General features: G+C 51.1%; 1 protein-coding gene across 3 annotated transcripts; it reads right to left on the bottom strand.

Annotated features, from left to right (window-relative positions):
* Positions 1 to 1,059: 1,059 nt before the first annotated feature.
* On the bottom strand, positions 1,060 to 27,928 carry OTUD5 (OTU deubiquitinase 5). Of its 3 annotated transcripts, none has more exons than XM_068533240.1 (9): positions 26,559 to 27,928; positions 16,285 to 16,375; positions 8,199 to 8,263; positions 7,955 to 8,111; positions 7,710 to 7,858; positions 3,909 to 4,112; positions 2,225 to 2,426; positions 2,023 to 2,136; positions 1,060 to 1,711 (listed from the first exon to the last, which is right to left on the bottom strand). In XM_068533240.1, exons 1-9 carry the CDS (start codon positions 27,156 to 27,158, stop codon positions 1,587 to 1,589), a joined length of 1,707 nt encoding a protein of 568 aa, XP_068389341.1. In that variant the 5' UTR covers positions 27,159 to 27,928; the 3' UTR covers positions 1,060 to 1,586. The 3 variants fall into 3 exon arrangements, with proteins under 3 accessions (XP_068389341.1, XP_068389340.1, XP_068389338.1); XM_068533239.1 differs by having other exon boundaries at positions 1,060 to 1,708; positions 16,285 to 16,378; positions 26,559 to 27,927; XM_068533237.1 differs by having other exon boundaries at positions 16,285 to 16,378; positions 26,559 to 27,927.
* Positions 27,929 to 27,972: the final 44 nt, after the last annotated feature.

Genomic DNA, 27,972 nt, shown 5'->3' on the forward strand with positions numbered 1-27,972 from the left:
ATCCTTCCACAAGGGCCCCATTATTGAGGGACATCAAAGACAACTGACAAAACCTGAGGGCCAGCCATCCTTCTCTGCCTTGGCTTTACCTAGTCTAGGAAGGGCAAGGACAGAAGTGTCAAGAGAACTGGGGAATATGAACAAAAAAAGGTTTAGCTATTCCTCGGTTTCTAAAACCAAGTGTGGGGGGGTCCCCTCTGGTCACTTCCACTAAACTCATGTTGCTATGAAGCAACCGTTGTGGCTGACCAAAGCATTTCCTAATCAAACAATCACAAGGAAAGAGCAAACATATTGGGGCGAGAGGCAGGCAGAGAAGTTGGAAGTTCAGTCCCTGCCTTTAAGCTCACAGTTCTCTGCTCCCATCACACCCCAGGAAATAGAGTGGGCAGGCTACATCCTGTGCCAATACTGAGGCAAGGGCGATGGGCAAAGACAGAGCTTTCTTGGTGGTAACAGGTCCAAAAGCTGGTTTAGTAACCAGTGAATCAAATACGAACAAACTCTGGGCCCCCACAAAGACCCCAATGGAGAGCATACAGCCCTTAGAGGTCAAGCCAAGGTCTGGGCCATCACCGCCTCTGATGAGAGGCTCACCCACCCCCTGTCCCACACAGAACAGAGGCGCTCAGGGGAAACTGACATTTGGTTTTATTGTGCCAAGGACATTACAGATGGCGGATCTTGCTGACACCTGCAGGGCATGGGTGCCCCATCTGCCAAGGCTGCTCCCACCCCCCACACTCAAATCCTGGGCGGCGGCCATGATCCTCAAAGGTGCCCCCCACCCCAAGATTCCAAAAAGACTGGTGGTGGTGGTGGAAGCATAAGGAATGCAGCAAGGTCAGAGTCTCATTGTCCAAAGCCCACTTGACACCTGCCCCCCCCTGCCCTCCCACCCAACCCTGGCTCACACTAGACCCTGCCCACCTCCACAGAGCTGGAGGCCAGGGACATCAATCACATCTTCGTGCCCCGTGGCCTGCCTGCCCCGAAACCAGAGAGATGCCACTTTCATAGAGCCAGTGCTGTTGTCTACATCACTTTTTGATTGGTTGATTTTATAAGATAAAAGTACATTTTAATAAAGAAAAAGTTCAACATTGAAGGCTCAGACATTCTTGGGGTACTGGGAAGGGGATTTTCCCACTTCTTCCTCCCACCTCCCCGGCATCATTTGTGGTGGGGTGACAAGTTTCTGATCTTGGAAGGAATCGGGGACAGGGAGACTTTCCTCTGTCTGAATGTCTCTCCTCAGGGGCTGCCTGGCTGCCAGTTGGTTTGTCTCTGTGTGCCTCTCGCCTACCTTCAGCACCCTTGCCCGAGTCCCCTGTGGATTGCAGGGATGGTGCTGTGCAGGGGGCAACAGGGCACGTCGGCTGGCGAAGAGACAGGTGATGATGGTGGTGGCAGCGATGAGAGGGCGCGCAGGGGTGGGCTAGCCAGAGGGAAGTGGGGAGGAGTGAAAGGAGGGGAGAGAGGGAAGAAGGAAGAAGGCAAGAGGGAAGAAAGCCAAAGAAGGTGGGGTGGCACCAGAGGGCAGGAGTGTGGGGGTTGGGAGATGGTCTCCAGTCTCTGGGTCTCCATCAACTCTTGTCTGGGGGTGGGTCTCTGTGCACTTTGTTTTTCTTCATACTGTCTAGGTATTCCTGTTGGGACACTGCCAGCACCGACGCTAGGATCTCATCATCATCCCAGTCGTTCAGGCCTGCTGGGCAAGAGGAAGGGAAAAAGGATGACAGAGCACTTTAAAGCCTGCCTTCTCCTTGCCCTTTGCTGATCCCTAGCTCTGGAGAGATCCCATTCAGGCCCCCATCATTCTTTTCTCTAAGGAGAAGACTCCTCTGGGCCTACAAAACCCCACTCAGATCTGCCTCTGGGACAGACTCTTGGACCTGAAAAATTCTCTTTTCCTGGGGAGATGGCCAGAGGCCCAAGAAGCCCCCTTTGCAGGACTAGCTGGTTCTTCCATCTCTCCCCAACTCCCAGCTGGCCCCTGGACCCTAGACAGAGGAGGCTTACCAAAGGCAGAGGGGGACATCTGCTGAATGAGGGCCCGGCATTCCAGAGCAGGGTAGAGGGACACGAGGGGAGAAGTAGCCCGGTCGGCCCCTGTCGAGAACTGGCTGCTTGTACCTGGGGCAGATGGACAGTCAGAGGCAGGGCTCAGGACCTAGGCAGGACCTCCTGACCCCTGCATGCTCCCTATCAGCAAGTCACTGACCTGGTGCACAGGGTGAAGGAGGTTTGGCAAGAGCTAAGACAGTGCCTGGGGAAGGGGGCTTGATGCCCAGCTCGGCATGCAGCTCAGGGTGCTCGGGTGACGAGGCTGAACTCCGCTGCCTTGGGGACCGGCTGGTCCACTCCTCCAGACCACTGGAGGCTGCTGCTGTGGCAGAGCTGCACGTGGCGCTGGCTTTCCGGGGCTGCAGTGAGGAAGGAGGAGGAGGTAAGGACCAATACCAGTCGCAACCCTCCTCTGCCCCATCCCCAAAGGGCTCGCTCCCTCCCAGGATCCTGGCTATGATATAGCTTCTACAAAGGCCACCACCATTCCTGGTCACACAATGGACCACAGGATGAAGGTAAGCTCTTTTAAAGCCCCTCTCACACCCTTATAGCCAATCTGACAGGAAACCTGTTACCTCCACCTTCAAAATAGATCCAGAATCTATCCCCTTCTCACCCCCTCCCTTGCCAGCACTGTCGTCAGTCACCAGAACTGCTATAGTAGCCTTCTCCTTGTTGGTCACCCTTGCCCCCTAGACTCCGTTCTACACTCAGCAGTCAGGAGGATCCTGTTAAATCCTAAGTCAGATCCCACTCTTTCTCTGCTCACAACCCTCTCATGGCTTCTGCCTCGTTCAGAAAAAAAGCCAAAGTTCTCACCACAGCCCACAAGCCCCTTCCGATCTGGCCCCACCGCCTTCTGACTCCATCTACTACTACATTCTGTTCTGCTACAATGGCCTCCAGGCTGCTTCTGAATCACACCAGGTGTGCACTTACTTCAGGGCCTTTGCTCTAGCTGGCCCTCTGCCTTCCCTGGCATAGGCACTTAATCCCCTCACCTCTGCAAGCTTTTGCTCAAATCTCACCTGCTCTGAGGCCAACCCCGACCATGCTATTTAATACTGTGAACTCCCAGCCCCACTCAGTCCTACTCATCCCCTTTATCCTGCTCTACATCTTTCATCCACACCACCTCTCAATTAATTTGTTCATTATGTTTATTTTGTTCCACTCTGCATAAATGTAAGTACCACAAGGACAGGGATCTGGGACTGCCCGGCTCACCAATGTACCCCTATACACTGAGAACAGTGCCTGGCATAGACCTGCAATAAATATTTCTTCAACGAATTACTCAGCTCTTGCCAATGTCATTAATCACTCTAAACTCCTTGTGATTCCTCAAATGCCTGGCTCCACTGTCATGCTCCACTCCCTGCCCTAAAAGTTCAACCTTTCTGTGTGGAGACTGACCAGAGCCCTCACCTTCACTGGTCTCCCAGCCAGGGTCAAGGGTCCCACTGATGCATGTGTTTCCCTTAACAGACAGAATCACTGAGGGTGGAGCGGGCCAGACCTGATTTTACATCCTCAGCACAGAGCCTGCCACACAAGAACATTCAGCAAAAGCCTGTCCCTCTGAAACTATCCATGAACCCTGCATGTCACCACCAGTGGCTGCCCTCCCTCACTCCTTAAAAGAGCTAGTTCTGCACAGGCGTTGAGAGTTCTAAGGCACAATGCCAAGACTAAGGCCAAGATGAGGTACAGACGGGGCTGGGAGCTTCCTTCTCTCCCAGATGCCAAAATTGCTTAGTTTTTTTCTGCCTGTTTGTGGGCAGAATGTGGGAATTAACAGGTTCCTAGCCAGGCTAGTGACAGACCCCAGGACCCACCTGGCTGGGGCCACGGACTTGGCGAGCCTGTTTCTCCTGATCCCTCAGCCACTGCAGGTAGGACTCCCGAGCCACCTGCTCCTCAATGGCCTCATTTGTGGCCTCCCAGTCTGTGGCCCGCTTCTTGTCTTCCAGCATCTGCTGTTCAATCCACGACTCCTCCGATGTTTTTATGGCATTCTTCATCAGGGACTGCTCTGCAAACTGCAAGGAGTGGGGGAGGAACAGTGATGTGGGCTGACACTCTGAACTCTGGCCAAGAGCCAGAACTGGCTCAGGGAGGTGGGCCCACAGGCCCAGAAGAGAGGAGGCACAAAGGCAGGTACTCTTACTAAGCAACCCCCTGGGCAGGCTGCCTATTCATCAGGGACTGGGGGAAGGCAGGCTTGGGTTGTGGGACATGTCATTCCAAACTCCTATACTCAGAAGCTCTGCTCCCAACCCTAAGACACCTCAACTGAAGTACTAAGTCTGGGGCAGTCGGGTGTGCTCTCCAGCCAGGGCTAGAATTTAAAGAAGCCTTACCCAGTGACGACTCCGTTGTTGAGGCCCCCCTCACCTATGCCCAGATGGGACAAGGAGAAAAGATCACCCGAGAAGCGAGCTCTGTGTACACAGGGTAGAGGGAGTACTGGGGCATTTAACTGGACAAGACAACAGTGTCAGCATGGTGTGGGGTGCTGTGAGTTGTGGAACACTGTGTGAGAGTGTTCTTTGTCAGGCTGTGAGACATAACAGATCTTTAAAAACGGAATAATGAAAAGTATCAGTGCATATCCCAGGGAATAAATGTGAAGTATCGTTCAGTGAAACTTATTTTAATGCACATATACACACCACACACCAATGTGTGCGTGCGCTAAGTAATGATGTAAAATGTAATTTTTTACCCATGGATAACAGTCCAAAAAGAATGTAAAACTCTGTTAGAATAAGCCAATTAAAAAATGGGCAAAAAAATCTAAACACACAACTACGAAGAAGATATACAGATGGCAAATAAGCACGTGAAAAGATGCTCAACACCATTTGTCATTAGGAACTGCAAATTAAAAATGACAAGGTACCCATCAGTTAAAGATATCAGTAAGAACCACAGCTTCATGTAGATACAGTTGGTTACATGTAGAAATATTTCTAGATATGTGTATACACACAGGTTAGTATATACACATATACTTCCTTGCTTTGTCAGCTGAAAGGGCCTAGAAACAAGGATACCCCAATAGCAAGGAGCAAACTCAGCACCCAGATGCCGGTTTCTAATAACATTCTCCAATAAAAGGAACTAGGAGGACTCCTTGGAGAAATGGCTGGTTCTAGGAATCGGGCAGGAAATATACAAGGTGAGCCTGGAGCACCTTGTAGTGCCAGAAAGTAAGTATTCAAAACAAAATAAAACAGGGACTTCCCTGGCGGCGCAGTGGTTAAGAATCGCCTGCCAATGCAGGGGACATGGGTTCCAGCCCTGGTCTGGGAAGATCCCACATGCCGCTGAGCAACTAAGCCTGTGCGCCACAACTACTGAGCCTGTGCGCCACAACTACTGAGCTCGCGTGCCACAACTACTGAAGCCCGTGTACCTAGAGCCCGTGCTCCACAACAAGAGAAGCCACTGCAATGAGAAGCCCGTGCACCGCAACGAAGAGGAGCCCCCGCTCGCCACAACTAGAGAAAGCCCACGCACAGCAACGAAGACCCAACACAGCCAAAAATAAACAAATTTTAAATAAATAAATAAATAAAACAAAAACGAACAAACCAAGAAACACCCCCCGCTCCCAAAACACACCACCACAATGATGGGGTTATGTCAGAGACGCAGGAACCAACAAAAAGAGCTCCCAATAGCCAAAATTGGAACAATTTGAGCATCAAAATAAAAATAGTATTGGATTATAACCCAAAGTGTAAAAGTATTAAAGATATACCCATCAGTCCACAATGATATAAATGACTGAATAAATTAGCAATGGAGGATAAGAGACAAATCTCCCTTGCAGAAGAATTCCAAATAATTTATGTAGATACTCTGCTCTCAAGGGGATGGAGTATAATCCCCCCCCTTTTTTTTTGGGCTGTGCTGTGCGGCTTGTGGGATCTTAGTTCCCCAACGAGGGACTGAAGCCGGGCCCTCGGCAGTTAAAGCACAGAGTCCTAACCAATGGACTGCCAGGGAATTCCCTAACCCCACTTCTTCAGTGTGGGCTGTAAATGACTTCCTTCCAAACAGTACAGCATGGAAAAGGGGGTGGTGTGGGGGAAGAGTAATTTTCACAGTGGAGAAAACTTGATAAACATTACTTCTGCCAGATGATCAAGGTCGACATCAACAGTTATAAATCACGTTCACAGTATACACTGTTGATATGATGTGATGAGAACGGCACTTTACCACTGTGATCCTCCTCCCTGAAACCCACAGCCCCAGTCTAATCATGAGAAAAACATCAGACAAATTCCAAAAGAGAAACATCCTACAATATAGCTGACCAGTACTCCTCAAAACTGTCAAGGTCACCAAAAACATGAAAGTGTGAGAAACCATCACAGACAAGGGAGCCTAAGGAGATATTACGACTTTAGTTAATAATGATGTGTGAATATTGGTTCATATATTGTAACAAATGTATCACAGTCATCTGATATGTGAATAATAGCAAAAACGTGCGCAAGGGGGAGGAGGGTACATGGGAACTCTGTACTATCTTCTCAATTTTTCTGTAAATCTAAAACTATTCTAAGCAAGTCTACTAAAAAAAAAACTTAGGGCACTCACATTTTTAACAAAAGGAAAAAGAAAAGATACACGTGATCAAACCACAGAAAGTCATGGATGAATCTTAAGTGTACAGTGTTACTTGAAAGAAGCCATTGAAAAAACTACATACTGTATGATTCCAATTATATGACATTCTAGAAAAGGCAAAACTATAGAGTCTGTAAACAGATCAAAAACAAGGAAATTCAGAGAAACTGTCACAGAAATATGGTCTTTAGTTAATATATCAACATTGGTTCATTAAGTGTGACAAATACACTATGCTAATACGTTAATCATAGGGGGTATATGGGAATTCTATAATCACAATAATTACATAAATCTAAAACTGTTCTGAGATTAAAAATTTAAAAAACAAAACCAAAAAACCTTTATGTTAGAGGGTGTGCTGGTGTTAGGGTGTGTTTCCTAAAATGAGGCAGGAGCACTTTTTATTTGTAGGAAGTGAAACCTGAATAGAAGATACCAAAATCCCCAGCAGACAACTGTTTATGAGACAGAGAATCAGAATCTGTCAGTGTGTGCTGAGAAAATGTACTGCCACCTTCTGAGCACCTACTAGGCACCAGGCCCAGTGTTAGGCACTTTCTGTATCGGCCAAGCTGCCAGTCAAATTACTTGTACAATCTGCCTTAGGTCCCAAGCCAGTAAGTGGTGGGGCCAGGCCTACACTCCAAGTCTCTGTGACCATAGCTGTCTGTACCTGCTGAGGTTCGGAGGAGGCTCCATGTGGGTGCCAAGACACCCAGACCAAGCCCTGGCTCACAGTTCCCAAGTGTGACTCCATATCCCAAAATGCCAACCCTTAACAGGCACAAAAGATGGGTAAGCCAGCTCAGACAGGCAAACCAAGACCACAGAATGAGCCCTGAGAGATCACCTTGGGTAGAGGTGAGACCTTACGGGCGACTCAGAGAGGGGACAGGATATTTTTGTGGGCTAGGGGCAAAACTGAAACTCCAACAGAGATTTCTGGTCTCTATATCCAGCATCCATTCTGGGCACGGGGACCTGCTTACCCCCGGTTTGAATGATGGCAGGCCCAGTCCCACGCCAATGGTGGCCTTGTTAGGATTCACCACTGAATTGTAGTGGATATTCCGATGGTAGCTGACACGGATGGGTTCATCCTCATTTTGATGGATCCCGTGGAATGTGTTGATGGGTTCTGCAGAGAAAGAGAAGGAGGGAGCATCCACAAAGGGCTGGGTGGGGCAGGCTCGGACCAGGCGTGATCAGTCGCTCACCAACACCACAGAAGTACCTGTGCTGTATTGGTACACCTCCACGGGCCGGTTGTACATCTCTGCCATGGCCTGCATCTCAATGTGGTTGCCATGGCAGTTGTTTTTCCGCTTCCGGTTGATGTAGGTGGTAAAGTCCTCTGTGACATAGTTAGAGAAGTAGTCGGCATTCTTCATCTGCAGAACAGATCAGAGGAGCAAGCTCTATGTGGAGAAGAGATCCTCCCACTCTGCCCCCGCCCCAAGGTCTCTGCAAGGTCTCACCAGATAGTCCATGCAGTGCTTTCGCACAACCTCATGCATGTCCTGGTCTCCATACACCTGGTCAGCTGTGGGGACAGAAGGAGAGGCTGGGGTCAGAGCTGCCACCAAAGAAGAGTTCTGAGTCACAGAACATCCTTGCGGGTGGAGGGCTGGGGGCCAGGGAAATGCCCTTTCCTACCCTAAGGCATGGAGAGTTCTTGGCCTTGTGGGCTGGAATAGGGTCATGAAAAAAGAGGCAGGCAGGGACAGTCTTTAAGAACAAGAGTACAGGTAAGAGGGACACAACCACAGGCCTCTTGGGCAGATGACTTTGTCAACAAACATTTTAAATCCCTAAGTGGCCTTAAGTACCATCAATTCCACATACACCCCCCCCCCCTTCACTTTTCACATGAGGAAACGGAGGCTCGGGGAGTTTGTGGCTTGACCAAGGTCACATAGAAGTCAAGTCTGTGACAGATTCAATTCTAGAATTCAGTTTCCTGACTCTCAGGAGTCAGTATGGCCTTTATAAGGTTAAAAAAAAAAAAAAAGGAAAGGGAAGGAAAAGAAAAACAACTGGGCTCTAAGCCCAATTCTGCTAGGTACTAGTGAGCAAAATGACCAGAGGCAAATGACCCAAGTGTTCTGACCTTCATATGCCTCACGTGTAAAATGGGATGGAGCTGGATGACTTCCTGGCAGGCCTCTCGTGGGATTAAGGAGATACTAGGTGTGAAGTGACTAGCACTGGGTTTGGGACAGAGCAGTCACTCAGAGCCCCCTTTCCTGTAGTGGGGCCTGAACGTGCAGTACTGTGAAGGTGATAGAGGTGCGTAAAATCCTGCCCCTATCCGCAAGAAGCATGTAGTCTATAAGAGAGATAAGACACATATGCACCTAACTTAAGCTTAATTCAGAAAAGGCAGCCTGTGGCCCAAATGGTCCAGGCATTATAGGGTTTTGGTCACAATAAGAACTAGGCTCCCTCTGCCTCACTTAAGGATGTTCACACATGCTGTTCCCTTTTTAAGACATCATTTCCATCCTCCTTGTCTGCCTACTTGTCAAACAGCAATGTATTCTTAAAACAGGTCCCCACCCCCCAGAGCACCTCTATCACCAGATTTATCAAAGGTGCGTACAGACTTCATCTGCCTGATCACACTGGGTTCCCACTGAGGGCAGAGGGCAGTTCACATCCAAGTCCACCCCCAGCTCAGAGCCTGATGCAGTGCAAGAAATTGGCAACAGTTTGCTGAGTGGATGGGAAGGCTGGGGGAGCCGGGGAGCCTTCTCCCTGAGAAATTAAAGTGGGCTTGACGATGAGGCACGCCTTATGTCCACTGGCTAAGACGAAGAGGGAATTTCCCTTTGTCTCCCCGGAGGACCGTTGCTCTGACGGGATCTCCCTGGGGCACTGGGGCTGGGGCAGGGGCAGGGGCAGGGGCAGGTCCCGCAGGGAACACTGCAGAGTTCTTCCATGACAGCCAGTCTACCTCTGTGAAGAATCGCCAGAAGAACGCCTTCGCTGCCCTCCCCTTCCTTCCCTGGAGGGTTATGTGAGATAAGGAGAAAAAGGCCACTCTGAGATAGAAAACGGGACCCATGGCTGTCTCACGTCCTCCTGGAGGTGCAGAGACCTGAGAGGGATGGGGAGTGGGGGCTGTGAAGGCGGGAAGGGGTAGCCCCTTCACCGATGTAAACAAGGATGTGGGTTCTGCGGCCACACTCTCCCCCGCCCCACCCCCCAGCGGCACTTCCAGCAAGTCACATGCCCTGTGCACAGGCTGGGGGCCCCCTGCCGCTGCCTTTCTTAGAAGCCAGGACCACAGAACCCACTGTGGCTGCCGGAGCTGCCCGTGGAGCTATTTCTGTAGAATAAACTTGGGGTGCCAAAGAGGCAGTGCTGTCAGCAGCTGCAGTAAACAGGAACTGAGATAGGAATGAAGGGGTTAAAAAATAGGGGTTGGTCTGTCAGGCTCAGGGAGGTGGCTGAGATGTTCCTAGGGAAGGGTCAACAGGCGTTTCCAGGCCTGGGAGGTAGATCTACCCGACCTAGATGCCAGATGCAAGACGTTGCGGGAAAGAGGGGAGGCTGTGGACAGGGAAGGGAGCTGGGGGAGAACCTTCCCATGAGGGTCCCCCCATTGCCCTGTCACTGACTCCTTTGCCTGACAGAAAGGCTCTTCTGCCTCCTAGCTATGTGGCACTGGAAAAGGCCTTTAACCACTCTGGGCTGCAATGTCCTTATCCATAAAGTGGGGGAGAGTAACTCCTCTTCCTCTCATGGGGCGTTGTTAAGACTACAGGGGATGGTCTGCGAACACCTAAAGCATACTAGGTGTTCAAGAGACAGGGCTCCGTTTGTCATAAGGAGGACGATGACTCCTTCAGATAGCTAGCCGCCCACAAGTCAGCTAGAATGTCACCGGAACCACTTATTAAGCCCTTCCTCATTTCTGTTCCACTTCATCAGCCAGAGGAAAGCCCCAAACTCGAAGTCTAGGTTGTCCCTTCTCATGAAGGCAGAACTGGTTCTCTACCTTTGCTGAATCCAGAGGTCCACAAGCCTACATTCTGTGCCTGTAGTTCAAATCTTTAGCAACCAAATAGGCCTCACAAAATGGGTTCCTTACGTATGGGCAAAGTATGACCTTCTCTACTTATCTATAAAATGTAAAATATCACCTTGTCTACGGTACGTGTATTTAATCACAGCTTTTGGGAGGGGGGGAACCCACCTCACTGGTTATAAGATGTACCCTAGTTTGGGGATCATCAACGTGGAAGAAAATGTGCATCTCTGAACCAAGGAAACAGAGCAACAGTACCTTGCCAATGAGGGAGAGTAGAAGGATCTTTTGAATGACATAAGGCAGGAAAAACACCCAGTGCAGGGCTAAGAACACAGAAATCCTCACTCAGGAGACGCTTGTCTGATTTTGCCAGCCCTACCTCTGTCCTGCAGAAAGCCCTCCTCCTCCCGAGAAGGTGGCACATGGAACCAGGGGCTGAGTTGGATTTCCCTGTGGGGTCCAAGGTGGAGGGAAAGGGCCCAATGGTCCTGCAGAGGTAGGGGAATTCACAGCACTTGTTTTGATAGAAACCGAAACTCCTCCTCTTGCTGACACTGCACTTGTGGGCAATCTGCACCTGCTCTCCCCTCCCAGAGTCCAGCTGGAAGGGGGTCCCCACTACCTCACCTCTGTCCCCAACCCAAATAGGGCTCAGAAATCCTCAGTACAATACTACAATTGGTTCCACCAAGGCCTTTTCACATTCTAACTCATTCCATTCTTACCCCAAAAAACCCTACTTTACACAGGACAGATACTGAGGTACAGAAATGTGGCATAGTTGGCCCAAGGTCACACATTTGGGAGGTTGAAGGAGAGGCCAGGCTTTCAAGGAGTAACTGGTAACTTCAAGCACTGATGCCCCAGGTGACATTACCACCACTCCCAATCCAGCTATCACCTTAGCCACCTGACTCCCTAGGCCAGGCCTGATCCTGACTGCCTCAGTTTCCCCACCAGCACAAGCAGGAATCAGCTGGAACGCAGGAAAGGCCTTAGAGTGGGCAGAGATTACAGATATCAGGGGCTGTACCCCTCACTAGGGCCACAGAGGTCAGCATGAACTTTCCCTCCCCACACCTTACTTCTGTCCTTTCTCTGAGCATACAGAGACACCAGCATAGAAATGCATATGTGCATGCACACAGCCAGCAGATCCTGCCAAAGATGTTCCCTGAGGCCAAATACCCACACAACAACCCTCACAACTGCAGAGAACTATCGCATCCAACAAGTAGATGCCCTTGCCACCAACCAGGAAAGACTGAAGGCTGGACAAGATACGAGGCTGTACAAACTGAGGACCCCTCCACACCTCCTTCCTAACCTTTGCCAGGGGGCCTGATGGGAGGGGGGAATAGCCAATGGCTCTAACAGACTTGTCTCAACCTCCCTCCCCTGCTGCCTGGGGGAAGGTCCCCCAAAATGTAGTCACTATTTGTTGAGGAATTATGTGGAAGAGCAAGACAGGAGAGCCTGGACTCTCTAAAGAGCTTAAGGGGAACTTCCTTGGAGGTCCAATGGTAAGACTCCATGCTGCCACTGCAGGGGGCATGGGTTCAATCCCTGGTCGGGGATCTAAGATCCCACATACTGCATGGTGCAGGCAAAAAAAATAGTAATAAAAATTTTTTAAAAATAAATAAAGAGTTTAAGTACAAGGCCCTACAATTTGTTTTAGAGGCACCTGGGGATTACCTCCCTACCAGGCTGCTGCCTGCCTGCCTGCCTGCCTGCCTACCTGCCTGCTGGAAGAGCCACAGCGAGCTCCACTGAGGACAGAAAAGGAAGCTTGGTGTGTGCAGGGAAATCTAAAAACAAACCACACAAATGTGTGTACAAAGCAGTAGGGGGAGACAGGACCTGCTTTATTCCCTGCTTCTCTCCTGGCCCAGTGGGAACCCTGGCCCCACTGAGGAGATGAACCCAAAAAAAGGCCTCACCTGCCTGTCAAGCAGCTGTGGTGCATACCTGGCCTGTGGCCCCAGCTACCCCAACTGGCACACCCTCAGCGGGGGAGACAGCAGAACTCAGCCCTCTCAATAGCCTGGTCTCTGAGATGCCTGCTCCTCTACTCAAGAATGCCCACTGCAGGACTTCCCTGGTGGTCCAGTGGTTAAGAATCCACCTTCCAATGCAAGGGAAGTGGGTTCGATCCCTGGTAGGGGAACTAAGATCCCACATGCCGCAGGGCAGCCTGCACGCCACAACTAGAGAGCCCGCGCACCGCAACGAAAGATCCCGTGCGCTGCAACTAAGACCCGACGCAGCCATAAATAAATAGACAGATAGATAGATAAATAAAATGCCCATTGCAAAGATGGGAACACTGAAGGAGGCAGGGCAGAGAGAGGTCAACAGAAGCTGGTGTACATGGTGGCCCATGGGATTCTTCTCCTCCTGGCTTGGTTCAACCTCAAACACCAATGTTCTGATACTGGCTGTGTGACCTAGAAAATAAGGCCCTGACTATCTCTTAAGGCCTATTTCCCTTTCATAGAAGAGTCAAAATTGATCTAAGATCCATTCCTCCAATGCTGATAGTCCATGTTCCAAGGCCAAAAGGTCCAGAGCAGTGGGCCTCGCTAATGTTTCTGGGCCCCATCACTGTAACGTGCACAGTCCCAGCTATATCCCCATGGCCCACGCAGACACACGCACATGTGGCTGCCACTCTGCCCACAGAGGCCGAGGCCAAGGCCAAGACCAGGGCCAGGGCCAGAGGTTTTTGCTGAGTCAAAGCCATACAGAGAGAGGGAGGGAAGAGAGATGCAGACTCACGTTTCCAGGAGGAGGTTATCTGAGCACAGCAGGGGCAGGGTGGACCACAGGATACCTCTGGGACCCAGGCTGCCAATTCCACTCCACCCAAGCCTGTGCCAGTGCTCACCAGTTCCCAACAGGTGGTGGTGGAAAAGAGAACTGGGCACAAGCAGTGGATATTGGTTCACACTGGGGACACCCAGACCTCAGAGGTAAAACAGAGGGTAGAAACCCACCTGCCTCAGGATTCCTAAGAGTAGAGGACCACAGGATCCTAGTTGGAAGAAGTAAGACCCAGAGAGGTCAAGGAAAAAAGCCAAGGTCACCCAGCCAGTTGACAGCTAAGCTAAGAAGCTAGGGCTTCCCTAAGGTCATAGAAAGAATGTGTCCTTTGGACACCTCTCGGTTCCCATGCAGTTCTGCCACTAATGACCCTGAGCATGTCACTTCCCTTTCCTGAGCCTCAATCTTCTCACCTGTCTCATGGGATAATGATCGCAATTTTGCAGGTGAACCTGAAGCACCCTGAGGAATGCCTAGCAATCAGTCGGGGTCAAGGAACGACAGAGTGGTCTCTATTTTGGTCCCCCCTCCAACTCCAGCCCTCAGTTACGTGGTCCTTCTACTATTCAATATGTGGCGGCCTGTAGCCCTTCTCACCAGAGTCTAGGGTAACTACCACCTGTCCCTGTCCCAAGCTAGGCTGGAAGCAGAGGGGCAGCAGCGGAAAGCTTGAAGATAAAGTCCCCTTCCCAGGCACATGTCCTGTGCACTCTGCCCCAGGGAAACCTCCAGGTCAGGCCTAGAGGCCCGGGGGTCATGTACTTCTCAGGGAGAGGCCGTGGGGCTTCTGAGGTTTTACGAAGAAAACCCAAGGGCAGCCCAGTCAGAGGAAATGTGTAGCCATAGTGCTGATAGGGAAAGGCCTTCAACCTGTCATGGTCAGCTCTTCCTGTAAGCTTAGGCCCCTTACTGGAAGGCCCCAGTTAGGGGGAAGGGTCAGAAGGTGTTTGGGGGGAACAGCTAGATGGACACACACTTAAATTTTGTTCTTGACATGGGTTACTGCCAAGCCAGGTCCTCACCAGGCCCAAGGTCTGCCTCAAAGACCACCCAAGACCCAGATGCCCAGCTGCATTCTCTGACCCTCACTCCACCAGCAGCCTTGCTTACCCCACATTCAACCTAAGGTCTCGGCACAGGCCTAACACCTAATGGGCCCCCACCTCTTCTTTCTTTGCCTTCCTTTGGTCCAAGATGCCCCCAAACCTAGCTCTTTCTCTAGGAAACATCCCAGGGAGAACATGGACTTGAGCCACAGGGATAGGAAGGTTGGAGTTTTCCCAGCCCAGCAGATTCCATTGCCTGAACCTCTTCTGCTTGGTAGAATAGGGAGGCAACCACTCACCCCACCTAACTTTCTTTCACCCACTCAAACATTTGTGGCTCTGAGGCACCACTAATAATAGCATTCAAGCTTTATCAATGCTATTGTTCCATGAGAGTCTACCAAGTCAGGCACTAAAGGGATTTACTAAAGCAATCTCATTTAACCATTATAACACGACATCTTTTAGCCTCATGGTACACAGGTACCTGAGATACAGAAAACAGGCTCAGGGAAAAAAAGAGGTGCTTGCCCAGGGGCACACCACCAATCAGTGGTAGAGCCAGAAGTGGAGCCTGAGTCAGTCCAGCCCACCAACAGACATGAAGGGTCTGCACAGACTAAGAGAATAGCAGACCCAGACGAGATTCAATGAGCCCTTCAGAATCAACACCATTCACAGATGGGAAAATGGAAGTTATGAGTCAGGGGGAGAGCTAGAAGAAAGGGCTTCTGACTCCCAGCTCAAAGCCCCTATTGGAGGGCACTTTTCCTTGGGAGATATCAGAGCTCCAAAGGGAGGATCAGATCACACTCCCAGCTTCCCTTGGACACCAGCACAGGACCTCACAATTGCTCGTTGAGTCAGAGATTCAGAGCCAGAGAAGCTTCAAAGATCTAGCTCAGACTGGATAGTAGATGGTATTAAGGAATTATTTTGTTACGTATGATAATGGCATTTTTGTTATGCTGAAAGAGAAAAAGAGGGCCCTTATCTGTCAGAGAAACATACAGAAATATTTACGAATGAGATGATCCATGATGGGGTTTTGCGTTAAAAATACTCGTTTCAGAAGAGTAAAAAAGAGTGGGTGGGGTAGTGATGAAACAAGGCTGGCAACATGTTAACGATTATTTTGAAGATGAATGATGGGTACATGAGGGTTCACTATTCTTCTTTCGTGTAAGTTTAAAAAAAGTTCTATGATTCCAGGGTGACAGCTGTGTGCTGCAGTTAAGAGGCCTCAGACTAACCTACCCCAGACTCTGACTCCCGACTGTTCTATGTACTCTCTGACCCTAGGTAAGTCATTCCCTATTTCTGAGATACTTTTCTCATCTAATAACTGGAAGCAATAGTCCTACACTTACCTAGCTTGGAGGAGAATTAAAAGGGTTTCCTGTAGTGTCGGACAGAGCAATCTGTCCCTAAGTAATGTTATTTTCTTTATCACTATTATTGCTGTTATTACTCTCATACCACCATACTGCCTCATGACTGAGGGCTAGAGGCCAGATACTAACTTGAGGCTGGGGCCTGGAGTCCCTAAAAGACCAGCTAACTCTGCCCCCAACCCTGTCACACGGGTTACTCCTGACAACTGGGACACAGCTCAGGGGCAGCCCTAGGCCCTTGAAGGCTGAGGCAGAGACTCACCTACAGCCCGGAAGAGACAGGCGCCGTCCTCCTTCATCTGCTTGATGATGAAGCCCTTCTTGTCTCGCAGGGCCTTTTCAAACCAGTGCTCCTGCTGGAGGGAAGAGGTGGGGGTCAGCAACAGGAAAGGCCTGTACCCTCGCCCCAGGGCCCTGCCCCTGAGCTCGCAAGGGGCCCAGATGATTGGCTGAGAGGACAATGGGCAGGGTCCAGTTCTCTGCCCTGCTTGACAACTCTGTGCATGTGCATGTGAAGCAGGAGGAGACCCTTTCTTTCAGGGAATCAGTCACTGTGTGAGCAGAAGACTTGCTCCCAGAGGGGTCTCAGCTGTCCTGAGAGCAGAAGCCCCATCTGTATTCTGACCACTGCTGATCACGCTGGGAATCCAGTGCTGGGCCTTCCCCTAGCCAGCCAGAGGCCCAGACCCAGCAAGTGCCTGGGGGGAGAACCTGGCTCTACCTCAAGGAGTTTCACCTGGGGACCCTCTAGTCACTTAGGGTAGGGGAGATGTTTAGGAGGGAGTGACTGGCGGGAGTCCAGTTCCTGAGCTCCACATACAGCTAGGGAATTCCAAGATATACTGTATAAGGCAAAACATATGCAAAGTATGACCTCACTTGTGATAGAACACATTTAACATATATATATGTATATGTATACAAACACACATGCACACAAAGTTGGGAAGACTTTACACAACAAAATATTATCCCTAAATGTTGGTATTACAGGTGATTTTACTTCACCACCTCCTTTATAAGAGGTATACAACACCTTACCCAAAATTCCAAACTTCTAAAAGCTTTTAAAACCAAGTCTTTATCTAACTCATTTAGCATCACAATCCGACCTGAGTTGACAAGAACCCATTTATTCCACTTAGAGGCGAATATTCAAACATTTCTATGCAGAAGCATTCAGGTGTTTGACTATGAGGTGCAGCTATAGACCCCACGGGAGGTGTTACATAATACACAGTACACATTACCAGGTGACTTTCCTAAGTTCTGAAATTTTTCTGAATTCCAAAGTACAGCTGGCCCTAAAGGTGTGGGGTTAAGTGAATCTGTGCAAGTGTGTATTTTCAGATGTTTTTAAAAAAAATAACGGAGAGGGACTTCCCTGGTGATCCAGCAGTTGAGATTCCACGCTTCCACTGCAGGGGGCATGGGTTCAATCCCTGGTCAGGGAACTAAGATCCCGCATGCCGCCTGGCGTGGCCAAATACGAATGAATGAATGAATGAATGAATGAATGAATAAATAAATAAATAAAGGAGAGATGAAGAGGCGGAACATATAGGATGTTTAGGGCAGTGAAACTATGCTACATACTGTAACGGTGGTTACATCATTATACATTTATCCAAACCCATAGAGTGTACAACACTAAGAGCAAACCCTAATGTAAACTATGGGCTTTGGGTGATTATGATGTGTCCATGTAGGTCCAATGATTGTAACAAATGTACCACTTTGGTGCGGGACACTGATTATGGGGGAGGCTCTGAATGTGTGTGGGGGCAAGGGGTGTATGGGAACTCCCTGTACCCCCTGCTCAATTTTGCTGTGAACCTAAAACTGCTCTAAAAAATAAATCTATTAAAAAAATAATGTCCAAGTGTCACTTAAAACATGTTTTCCATCTCAAAACAAAACAAACCAGAAGCGGGAGATCTTTCCCAGCCTCCTCGCGCCATCTGCTGGCCACCAGAAGAAGCCAGCCTGAGCCTGCATCAGGCCTAGGGACCAGAAATCCCAAGGCTGCTCCTTGGGGACACGACCCAGCCTAGGGATTTACAGGATCTGGGCTAATGCCAATCAGACAGAGAAGGTCACCTCTCTGCAGGCCATTTTTAGCCAGCTCAGGTGAGAGAAATTCCTGGCAAAGTAGGAAGCACAAGGTTTAGAGGCTAAAAAGCTCTGGGTTCCAACCCCAGCTCTGTCACTCACTTGTTGCATGAGTTCAGGTAAGCTACCTGAACTCTCCAAGCCTCAGCCTATCAAACGGGGGATATGTGATCTGCCCGACAGCTGTCAAGAGGTTCAGAGGAGCTTCAGGACTTGAAAAGGCTTTCTAAACAACAAACCATGCACTGGTGAGGTGGTCATCAGTAACAAAAGAAGGGGCAAGACTAGCACAGACAGAGATGACGTACAACTGAGAGGCCCTCAGAAAGTCCCAGGTGAGTGGCTACACAGCAGGGGATGAAGAGAGGGTGACAAGGGAACAGCCAGTAGCCCCACCATCAGGGCCCACACACCAGGAAGGTGTGGCTGGCTTTCCAGAGATGACAAAGGCACCTGGAAGCTCTTAATGGGCTTCCACAGCACAAACTCTTTTGTTTGTGTACAACATTCCAACAGTCCAGGTGTCCCTCCTGCCCTGAGGCTGTCACACTGGACTGGCCTACTCCAGCCAGTTCCCCTATCCCTGACCTGCAGGGTCAGCCATCTCCCAGCACCATGGCGCCTGCCCTAGCCAGGGGTCTTCAGCAGGGAAGCTGCAACTATGACTACAACCCCAGACTGGACAGAAGTAGTTCTAAAAAAGCAGGGCACACAGCAACCTCCTGCCCTCAAGTATGGGGGGAAAAGAGATCGAGAGGGGACAGGGGATCAAAGAGGACGAGAGTGGCTCCTACTTATTCATCCAACAAAGGTTCACCAGGCAGCTACTAAGTCAGACCCTGGGCTGGCAATGAGGACAGAAAAATGAATCAAATTTGGTCTCAACCTCGATAAATTCATAAACTGCTAGAGGGGTGGGGAAACAGGCAATGTCCACACTGAAGTGTGAGCAAGGGCTTTGAAAGAGGTGAACACAGGGGTGCTGTGAAACAGAGGAAGGGACCTGGCCAGTCATTAAGGCTGGCACTTGAGAGGAGGTGCCACCTGAGTAAAGGAGTAAAACACCAAGACCTCCAGAAACGCTTGTTAATTGGATAAGAGATCACTTCTGTCACTCCAGGGATGCCAGAGGCCCAGCAATGAGTTCAGCAGAGCTAAAGTCCTGGATAGGACTAGGCAAGTAAGCAGGGCAGGGCCAAGAAAAAAGATGAATTCATATTAGCCGAATGCCTGCCCATGCCAGGTGCCAGATGCAAAAGGTGACCTCATTTAACTGTCCTTACCACAGCTCAGGTGGCAGGAAGCATTATCTTCATTTTACAAAGGCAGAAAGGAACTGGGGTTTGGGCACCAGCAAAGCCTAGTGTAAAGGCAACAAGAGAAGCCTCATGAGTCACAGCATGGAGATGTACCTGGCAGCCCGTTTGGGAAAATCCTGATTTGTCCTTAAAGATTAAGAACGCCTGAGCATTCCCCTTGCACAAGCAAGGCTTCGGTACTGGGGCAGCCAGACTGGCATCTGGGCCTGGATCTGGAGGCCAGACCACTAGCCACCCACTGCCTTTGGCACCAGCAGCCTTTAAAGCAGGCTCTGGCTGAAACCCCTTCTCTCTCTCCCTCTGCGGGGAGAAAACAGGGAGGTCATGGTCCTGGGCTCCAAAAAGAGCTTAGAGTCCCAAGAGCTCAGAGCACAGTCTTTTCCTCTCCCCAGCTGGACAGGAGCCTCCAAGGAAGGCGCCAACCTGAGAGTCGTTTAGGAAAATGGCCCAGGAAGGAAGGGATGGCGGGAGTGAAAGGTGGGAGCTGGCCCAGCCATAAGCTACATCAATGTCCAGGCCTAAGAAAGTCAAATCCAGACCCTGGGACTTCCCTGGCGGTCCAGTGATTAAGATTCTGTGCTTCCACTGCAGGGTTCGATCCCTGGTTGGGGAAGTAAGATCCCACATGCCATGCAGCACAGTCAAAAAATTAAATAAAAAATAAATAAAATAAAATAAAATAAAAATACAAAAAGTCCAGACCCTGAATCTTCCAAGCCCACTGCTGAACCTGTGGGTGACTCCCTCCACATCTCTGAGCCTCCACAAAGGGGCTGGGCAAAGCTCTCTGACATCAGGGGATCCAAGGTGCAAGACTGCAACCTACTGGTCCAAAGGCACAACAGAAGTTGAAGCAGGCTGTGGGACCCAACTGACTTAGGTTTCAATCCAACTCCACTAATTATCAGCCATGTGATGAACTGCTCTGAGCCACAGTTTTCCAATCTGTGAAATGGGATAACAAGCCTCCCAATAACAGGGATACTGGGAAGACTCAAATATTATAGGACTTCGCCCAGTATGAGAGCACTTAATGAGCTCCCTTCCTTGCCCTGGAAGGGAAACAAGAACACCCCTGTAGTAGGCTGAATAATGACCACCCAAAGACATCAGGCCCTAATCCCTGGAACCTGTAAATGTTACAGGAAGAGGATCTTTGCAAATGTGGTTAAGAATCTTGCGATGGGGAGATTATCTTGGAGTATCAGGGTAGGACCTAAATGCAATCACGAGTGTCCTTAGAACAGCAGAGGAAGACCTAATACAGACAGAAGAGGAGACCACCCATACACAGAGGAGAAGCAGGCAGAGATCAGAGTGATGTGGTCAAAAACCAAGGAATGGGAGCAGCCACCAGAAGCTGGAAGAGGACTGGATTCTCCCATAGAGCCTGTGGAGTGAGTGTGGCCCTGCCAACACCTTGATTTTGGGCCCAGTGAAACTGATTTCGGACTTCTGGCCTCCAGAGCTGTGAGAGAATAAATTTCTGTTGTTTTAAACCACCCAGTTTGTGGTAACTTGTCACAGCAACCACAGGAAACAAATACAACCTCCTTGTAGCACTCCCCTGTGTGAGCTGTGAGGCAACGTGGCAATGCTCACATCCCACAGGATCCACCCTGTTTGCATCCCCCCAGGGAAAGGGTTAGAATTAAGGCTGCAGGGGCCTGGAATCCCCCCTCCCAGCCTGGGAAGCTGCTGACTCTGTCTATTGATGAATGAGTTGCCACTGAAACGGGGAGGAGGCAGGGGGAGATGGCAGCAGCAGTGGCAGCTCATGGACAGATGTCTTCCCAGAACCCACGGCCAAGAGGTTTTTAGTATTCTGGGCTACACAGCTCTGTCCCAGCAAGCCTGGTGCCAAGACCACCCCCCTCTCTCCCCCAAAATACCCAGGAACACTGGCTCTGCTCCACGGGCTAAACATAGGCAACCCATCCAATGAGAAACAGACAGACACACTGCTAAGGACTAACACAAGCTCTCCAGGGCAGAGGCATCGGAAAAGAGCAAAAGGCTCCAAACCTACTGCCAGGCCACTGGGGTGGGGGGTGGGGGGGATTAAAAAACGAAGATTCTATTATTCTGCAACAAAAAGAAACAATAGAAAACGAAGATTCTATTATTCTGCAACAAAAAGAAACGTCCTGATGCATGCTACAACATGGATGAAGCTTGAAAACATTATGCTAAGTGAAAGAACGAAGTCACAAAGGACTGCACGTTGTATGATTCCATTTATATGAAATATCCAGAAAAGACAAATCAATCAAGACAAAAAGTAGATTAGGGCTTCCCTGGTGGTGCAGTGGTTGAGAATCTGCCTGCTAATGCAGGGGACACGGGTTCGAACCCTGGTCTGGAAAGATCTCACATGCCACGGAGCAACTAGGCCCGTGAGCCACAACTACTGAGCCTGCGCATCTGGAGCTTGTGCTCCGCAACAAGAGAGGCCGCGATAGTGAGAGGCCTGCGCACCGCGATGAAGGGTGGCCCCCGCTTGCCACAACTAGAGAAAGCCCTTGCACAGAAACGAAGACCCAACACAGCCAAAAATAAATAAATAAATAAATAAATAAATAAAATAAAAAATAAAGGAATTCCTTAAAAAAAAAAAAGTAGATTAGTGGTTGTCAGAGGCCGAGAGGGGATGAGGGGATGGGGGACGATGATGATGCAGGGTTTCTTTCTGAGGTGAAAAAAATGTTCTAAAATTGACTGATTGTGGTGATGGATGTACAACTCTGTGAATACACTAAAAGTCACTGAATTGTACACTTTGAACTGGTGAACTGCATGATGTGTGAATTATATCTCAAGAAAGCTGTTAAAAACACACACACGGGGAGCTTCCCTGGTGGCGCAGTGGTTAAGAATCCGCCTGCCAATGCAGGGGACACGGGTTCGAGCCCTGGTCCGGGAAGATCCCACATGCTGCGGAGCAACTAAGCCCATGCGCCACAACTACTGAGCCTGCGCTCTAGAGCCCGCAAGCCACAACTACTGAAGCCTGCATGCCTAGAGCCCTTGCTCCGCAACAAGAGAAGCCACTGCAATGAGAAGCCCGTGCACCGCAACGAAGAGTACCCCCGCTCACTGCAACTAGAGAAAGCCCGCACGCAGCAACAAAGACCCAACGCAGCCAAAAATAAATAAATAAATAAATAAAATTTAAAAAAAACAACACACACACAGGGACTTCCCTGGCGGTCCAGTGGTTAAGACTCCACGCTTACACTGCAGGGGGTGCAGGTTCAACCCCTGGTCAGGGAACTAAGATCCCATATCCCAAGCGGTGAAGCCAAAAAGTAAAAACAACAACAACAAAAGAAAACAAAAAACACACACACAAAGGCCTACAGCACTGGCTGGGGAGAGGGAAGCTGGTAACTGCTTGAAACTTCGTAGCATACTCCCAAAAGCTAAGGGGCCCCACTCAAAACTTTCACAATGGATGGGGGGAGTAGGGAGCAGAGAATTAAAGAGATTACAACTAGCTTCAGAGCAATGAGTACAACCTCCCTCCTCACCACTACCCATTTTATGGATGGAGAAACTGAGGCCCAGAAAAAGGAACTGCCAGAAGATACAGGACTCAAACCCAGACCACCCAGACCACCCAGGCAGAGACCACTTCCTGCTATACCACTCTGCCTCCTCACCAGAGGAATCAGCAGGTTCCTAGAAGCCAAATGAAGGGTCTTTGCCAACAAAGATCAGTTGTTGCAAAGGCTCCTAGGAAGAACCCAGATGATCCTGGGGAAACTTCAAGAGAAGAATCAGCCAAGGTCCAAGGTGGGCCAGGTCAGGTATTCAGACACTCAGTAACCTTGGGCATGGGTGGACTTTTGGCAGCTAAGCAGGAGATCCTGGGATTTGAACTCAGGCCTGCCAGCTCCAAAGCTTAAACTTTTTCTACACACAACCCTACCTCCAAACCATCCAAGAGGTCTCCCAACAGGCAACCCCCGAGTTTATTCACCACAGCAGAGCTGGCCACAAAAATCACTGTCTGCCAACCCTGAGCCTCACACTGACCAGGCCACTTGTCCTGACCACCAAGCTTGGATGGTTGAGAGGGAACACAGGGGCAGGGGAGAGAGGAGAGGAACCCAGTTCTGCCTCGAAAGACACCTACCGTTCCCTGTCACCTCCAGGCCCAAAGGGCTTTGGTGTGAGCTCCCTAAAATCCCAAAGCTAAACAATACCTAACCAGCTCCTTACCTGACCAAAGAGAAAACTGTGGCCCAGAGAGCACAGGCAGAACTACTCTGGTTCATCCAGAAAAGCCCCATCAGAGCCAGGGTGGGAACCCAGGCATCCTGGCTTCAGTGCCAGGTCCACCTTCTCCCACCACTTCAGCACACGGGCCCCCTTCACAAAATGCCCTGTGGGGTCCTCAAGCTCAGGACGCTCTCAAGTCATTCTTTTCATAGGGGAGACTCTCGGCAAGGCAGCCATACCTGGGAAAGGAAACCCCTGACGACACCACCTTCCTAGCACTGGGACCCCCAGGGTGTCAAAAGGGCTCCTAAAAGCAGTAGATACAGTAACAGCATCAGGACAGACAAGAAGTCTGAGTAGTCACAAGGACCAGATTCACCATCTGGGCTCCCTCTCAACAACTCCCCTCTTTCCCAAGGATCTAACTGGCCTCTGGGTTACAAATGCCCCCAGTGACGGTTCAGGACCAAGCCTAGGGCAGCAGGAAGAATCTCCCCTCTTTTCATCCCCAAGTTCAACCAGGTGAAGCAAAAAGAAGCATCTTCTTCCTCCCTTTGTCCCAAGAAGTGGGAGGGCAGGAAGCCTCTCCTCTGTCGTTGGGAAGGGAAAGTATCATGCAACCACAGAGCTTTACTTCCATGTTCTTATGGGAACAATTACAAGGGAGGGACCCCTAGCCCAGGAGATGCAAAGGGGATGTAAGGAGGTGTCTTTCTAGTCACCATGGCAGCACATGACTTTCTCTCTGTTCCTGGGACTCCTCATTTCTGTGGAGAAGGAAAGGCACACTTTACTGCAACCAGGGAGAAGAAACAACTCCTGGTCCTCACCCTGGCAGATGATTTATCCTGCCTGGAGAAGTAGTAATGCATGGAAAGGGAACAAGGACGGGGGCTCAAAACCAGGCCCTGGCCCCCACGAAGTACAAAAAGATTTACCTGAACCAAGAGGGAGAGGAATGTGGGTGGAGAATGTCTGCAGTGGGGATGCCCCAAACCCCTTCCCTGTCTCTGGGAAGAAAAAAGCTTATTGAAACCAATTCAGAAAGCTCAGAATATTTCCCTGATCCAGGAAATTAGAAGCATAGCTGGGTCAGGGAGAGACTCAACACGTCTCCTAGTTCTTGAGAGTAGGCCTCAGTCCTCACATCCCCAGTACCTGACAACTTTCTCACAGAAAGTAAGGAGAACTTCCTAGCCTGAGCAGGCTCAGGTAGGGAGTTCTTATGACTGTGAAAAGCATCCAGGTCCTTCTGTCCAATGGGGGAGGCCTCAGGCCACATTGGGGAGGACTTCCCATCCCTCTCCCTGGTGAGAAAGGATTGCCTGGTTGGGGGGGAAGGGAGGGGAGGAGGAGGCTCATACCCAAGGGGGGAGCTCAAGCCCCTCCCTAAGGTGAAGGATCTCTTGTCCCAGAGGGGAAGCTCAGGCCCCTGCGAGGAGGCTCAGACTCTTTCCCCCAGAATCCCACCTTACCCATGTCCCCAAGAGTAATGAGCAGCCCGCAGGACTTAGTTCAAAGTGGAAGGGGGGCTTAGGCTCAAGTCCCCAAGGCATGAAATCTTATGCCCCCAAAAGGCCTCTAAGACTGGGGTACACGTATGCTGAGAGAAAGTTCAAACTCATGAGGGGAGATGCGGAACCCTATTCCCCAGGGACTCTACCCATGCCCCAAGGGAAGGGTCTCAGGGCTCAAATCTGCAGGGGAGACCTCCTGTTCCTGAGAAGTACCTTAAGTTGCTTGAGGGGGAAGCTTGGACCTCACCTCTAGAGACACACTGGTCACTGAGGTATGTATGCATCTCTTGTCCTTGAGAGAAAGCTCAAGAGTCCTTGGCACAGTGAGTCTCAGATGGCCAAAGAGAATACTCAGACCACTCCCTGAGGAGAAAAGTCCCCTAAAGACCTCTGTGGAGGGGTATCAGTTTCCTGAAGAGGCTTCAGACCCAGTCTCTGAAAGCCCCAGTCCATAAGCAGGGGGAATCCTAGGTTCCAGTATCCGAAACAGTGAGTCCCATTTTCTCGAAGGAAGGTTCAGGCCTGGTGCTGGGGGGCGGGAGTGTCTAGACCTTAAAAAAAGCTTAAGCTCCTAGAGAGAAATTCAGACTCTTGCCTCCAAAGAGGTCTCAGACCTCTTAGAAAAAGCACAGACCCTTGTCACTTAGAAGGGGATGAATCTCATGTACCCTAGGAGACTTTCTGGTCCCAGGGTGTTGGTTTTGACCCTTGTTCCCATAGGGAAGGGGATCTTAGGGGGGTATGTATGTGTGTGTGTCAGGCCCTTGACTTCTAGAAGAGGGAGTCTCAGACCCCACTGCTGCATGGTCCTGTGCTGTATCCCCCTGAGAAAAAGAAGGGGGTTGTCCTATATAGAGTGTCTCAGACCCCTGAAACGGTTTTGGTATCTTGGGGACACTCATATCTCTGAGATCTCCACCTTACTTGTATTCCCTGGAGAAGAAGTCTTAGACTCTTATCCCAGAGAAAAAGAAATCTCAAGTCACTGAACACAGACCAAGGTCCTTTGGAGAGTCATGAGACTCCCCTCTCAGGAGGCATTCCATCTTGCCTGTCTCTCCTGGGGAGTCCCTACCTATTGGCCCTACACGATGAGGTCCCTGGGCCCAGAATGACAACTACGGGCGCTAGAAGACACCACAGACCCCGCTTTTAAGTCCTCCATCTTATCTGGGGCCTCTAACCCCAAGTCCTTGGCGGGGGAAAGAGGATCTCTCACACCCCCACTACCAGAGAAAAGAGTGCCAGGCTCAGAGAGAAGACAAAGGCCGCTTGGAGCGATCTCAAATAGCCTTCCTTGGGTCCCTACCCAGTCTGGGCATCCCGTCCACCACACCCAGTCACCCGTCACCCCCCCCCCATACCTGCTCGACGGTGGCGGGGTCCATGGCCTCGATGCGCGCTGCAGCCGCTTCATACTCATCCTCACTGTTGTAACCTGCGCCGACTTCCTCACGCTCAGGACTTGCCCCGCCAACCGCGCCAACCCCAGGGGCTTGACGCCGCCGCTTGCTGTGACCCGGCCCAGAGCAGCAGCCGCCCACGCCCACGGCACTGCCCACGCCCACCACCACGCCCGCCGCGCCCACGCCCACGCCCGTTGCCGTGGCACCCAACGCGTCACCGGGACCGCCGCCGGGACCGCCGGGGCCCCCGCAAGGAGGAGGAGAGGCCTGCTGTGGCCGGGGGCCTGCCACGGCGCCAGGCGGCACGGCCAGCGCCCAGCGATGGAGGGCACCCGGTGGCCCCGGGAGCGGGCCCTGAGGCGGTGGCGAGGCTCGAGGACGGGCGCCAACGACGCCCGAGTCACGGTCGCGATCGCCGCCGCCCACACCCGTGCCGCCGCCGCCCACGCCTACACCCCCGCCGCGGCGAGGCGCCGGGGGCAGCGGCCCGGGCGGCGGCGGCTCGTTGGTGGGGTCGGCGTCGGGAGGCGGCGGTTTCTTTTTGGGGAGAATAGTCATGGCGGCACCGCCGAGTACCCCCCACCAAACTCGGCGCGGGGCACGCCGGGAGAGGACCCGGATAAGGGGGGCTACAGTGGTGCGCGAAGCACGACGGGATCGCCGGGACCCGGATAAAGAGATCGAGGCACCGGTTCTCGAACCGTCGGCGGCGCGCGGGTCACGCGGCCGGTGAACCCGGATGTGAAGTCCAAGATGAAGGCACCGCGGCGAGCTTGTCGTAGCCTTCTCTCCAAGTCCAGCAAGTTTATTGCTACGCTCGTTCCGGCCTTCGGCTTCAAAGGAAACAGAACCAAAACAAGCACCTCTTCGCCCCGCCCCCTCGCAGGTTCTTGAACTACCGGGTGGGGCCCGGGGCGTTGCGCAGGCGCGCCGGGGCACAGCCCCGCCTCTCGCTCGGAAGTACGTGGGCAAAATCTTCGCCGCCGCCACAACAATTGAGGGCACCAACCAATCGAAGCGGTTGCGTGGGTCCTCGATGATGCCCACGAGCCAATCAGAAGCGAACGATCGCCCTCCCCTGCCCTCTGTCTCAGATTTCAGTCAAAGTCGGCACCCTTGTTCCTTGCCTTTCCTCTCGGTCCCGTTGTGCTGTTGTCTCCCCGAAGCTCTGACTCGCAGGCGAGGGCACTGCAACAGGACAGCGTGGCCTGCCCCGCGCACGACAGTTTTTAAATCGCCTCCCTTCCGGGCTTCCAACTTGGCCCCAGTCAGCCGGACTGACTGGAAAATATCAACACTCCCAGAGCTCAGCTAGCCCCTGAAGCGTCACTTCCGTTTCCACCCACCAGAAATCCGCATCCAGTAGAGAGGC

Source organism: Eschrichtius robustus, chromosome X (assembly GCF_028021215.1).
Source record: "Eschrichtius robustus isolate mEscRob2 chromosome X, mEscRob2.pri, whole genome shotgun sequence".
NCBI classification, from domain to species: domain Eukaryota; kingdom Metazoa; phylum Chordata; class Mammalia; order Artiodactyla; family Eschrichtiidae; genus Eschrichtius; species Eschrichtius robustus.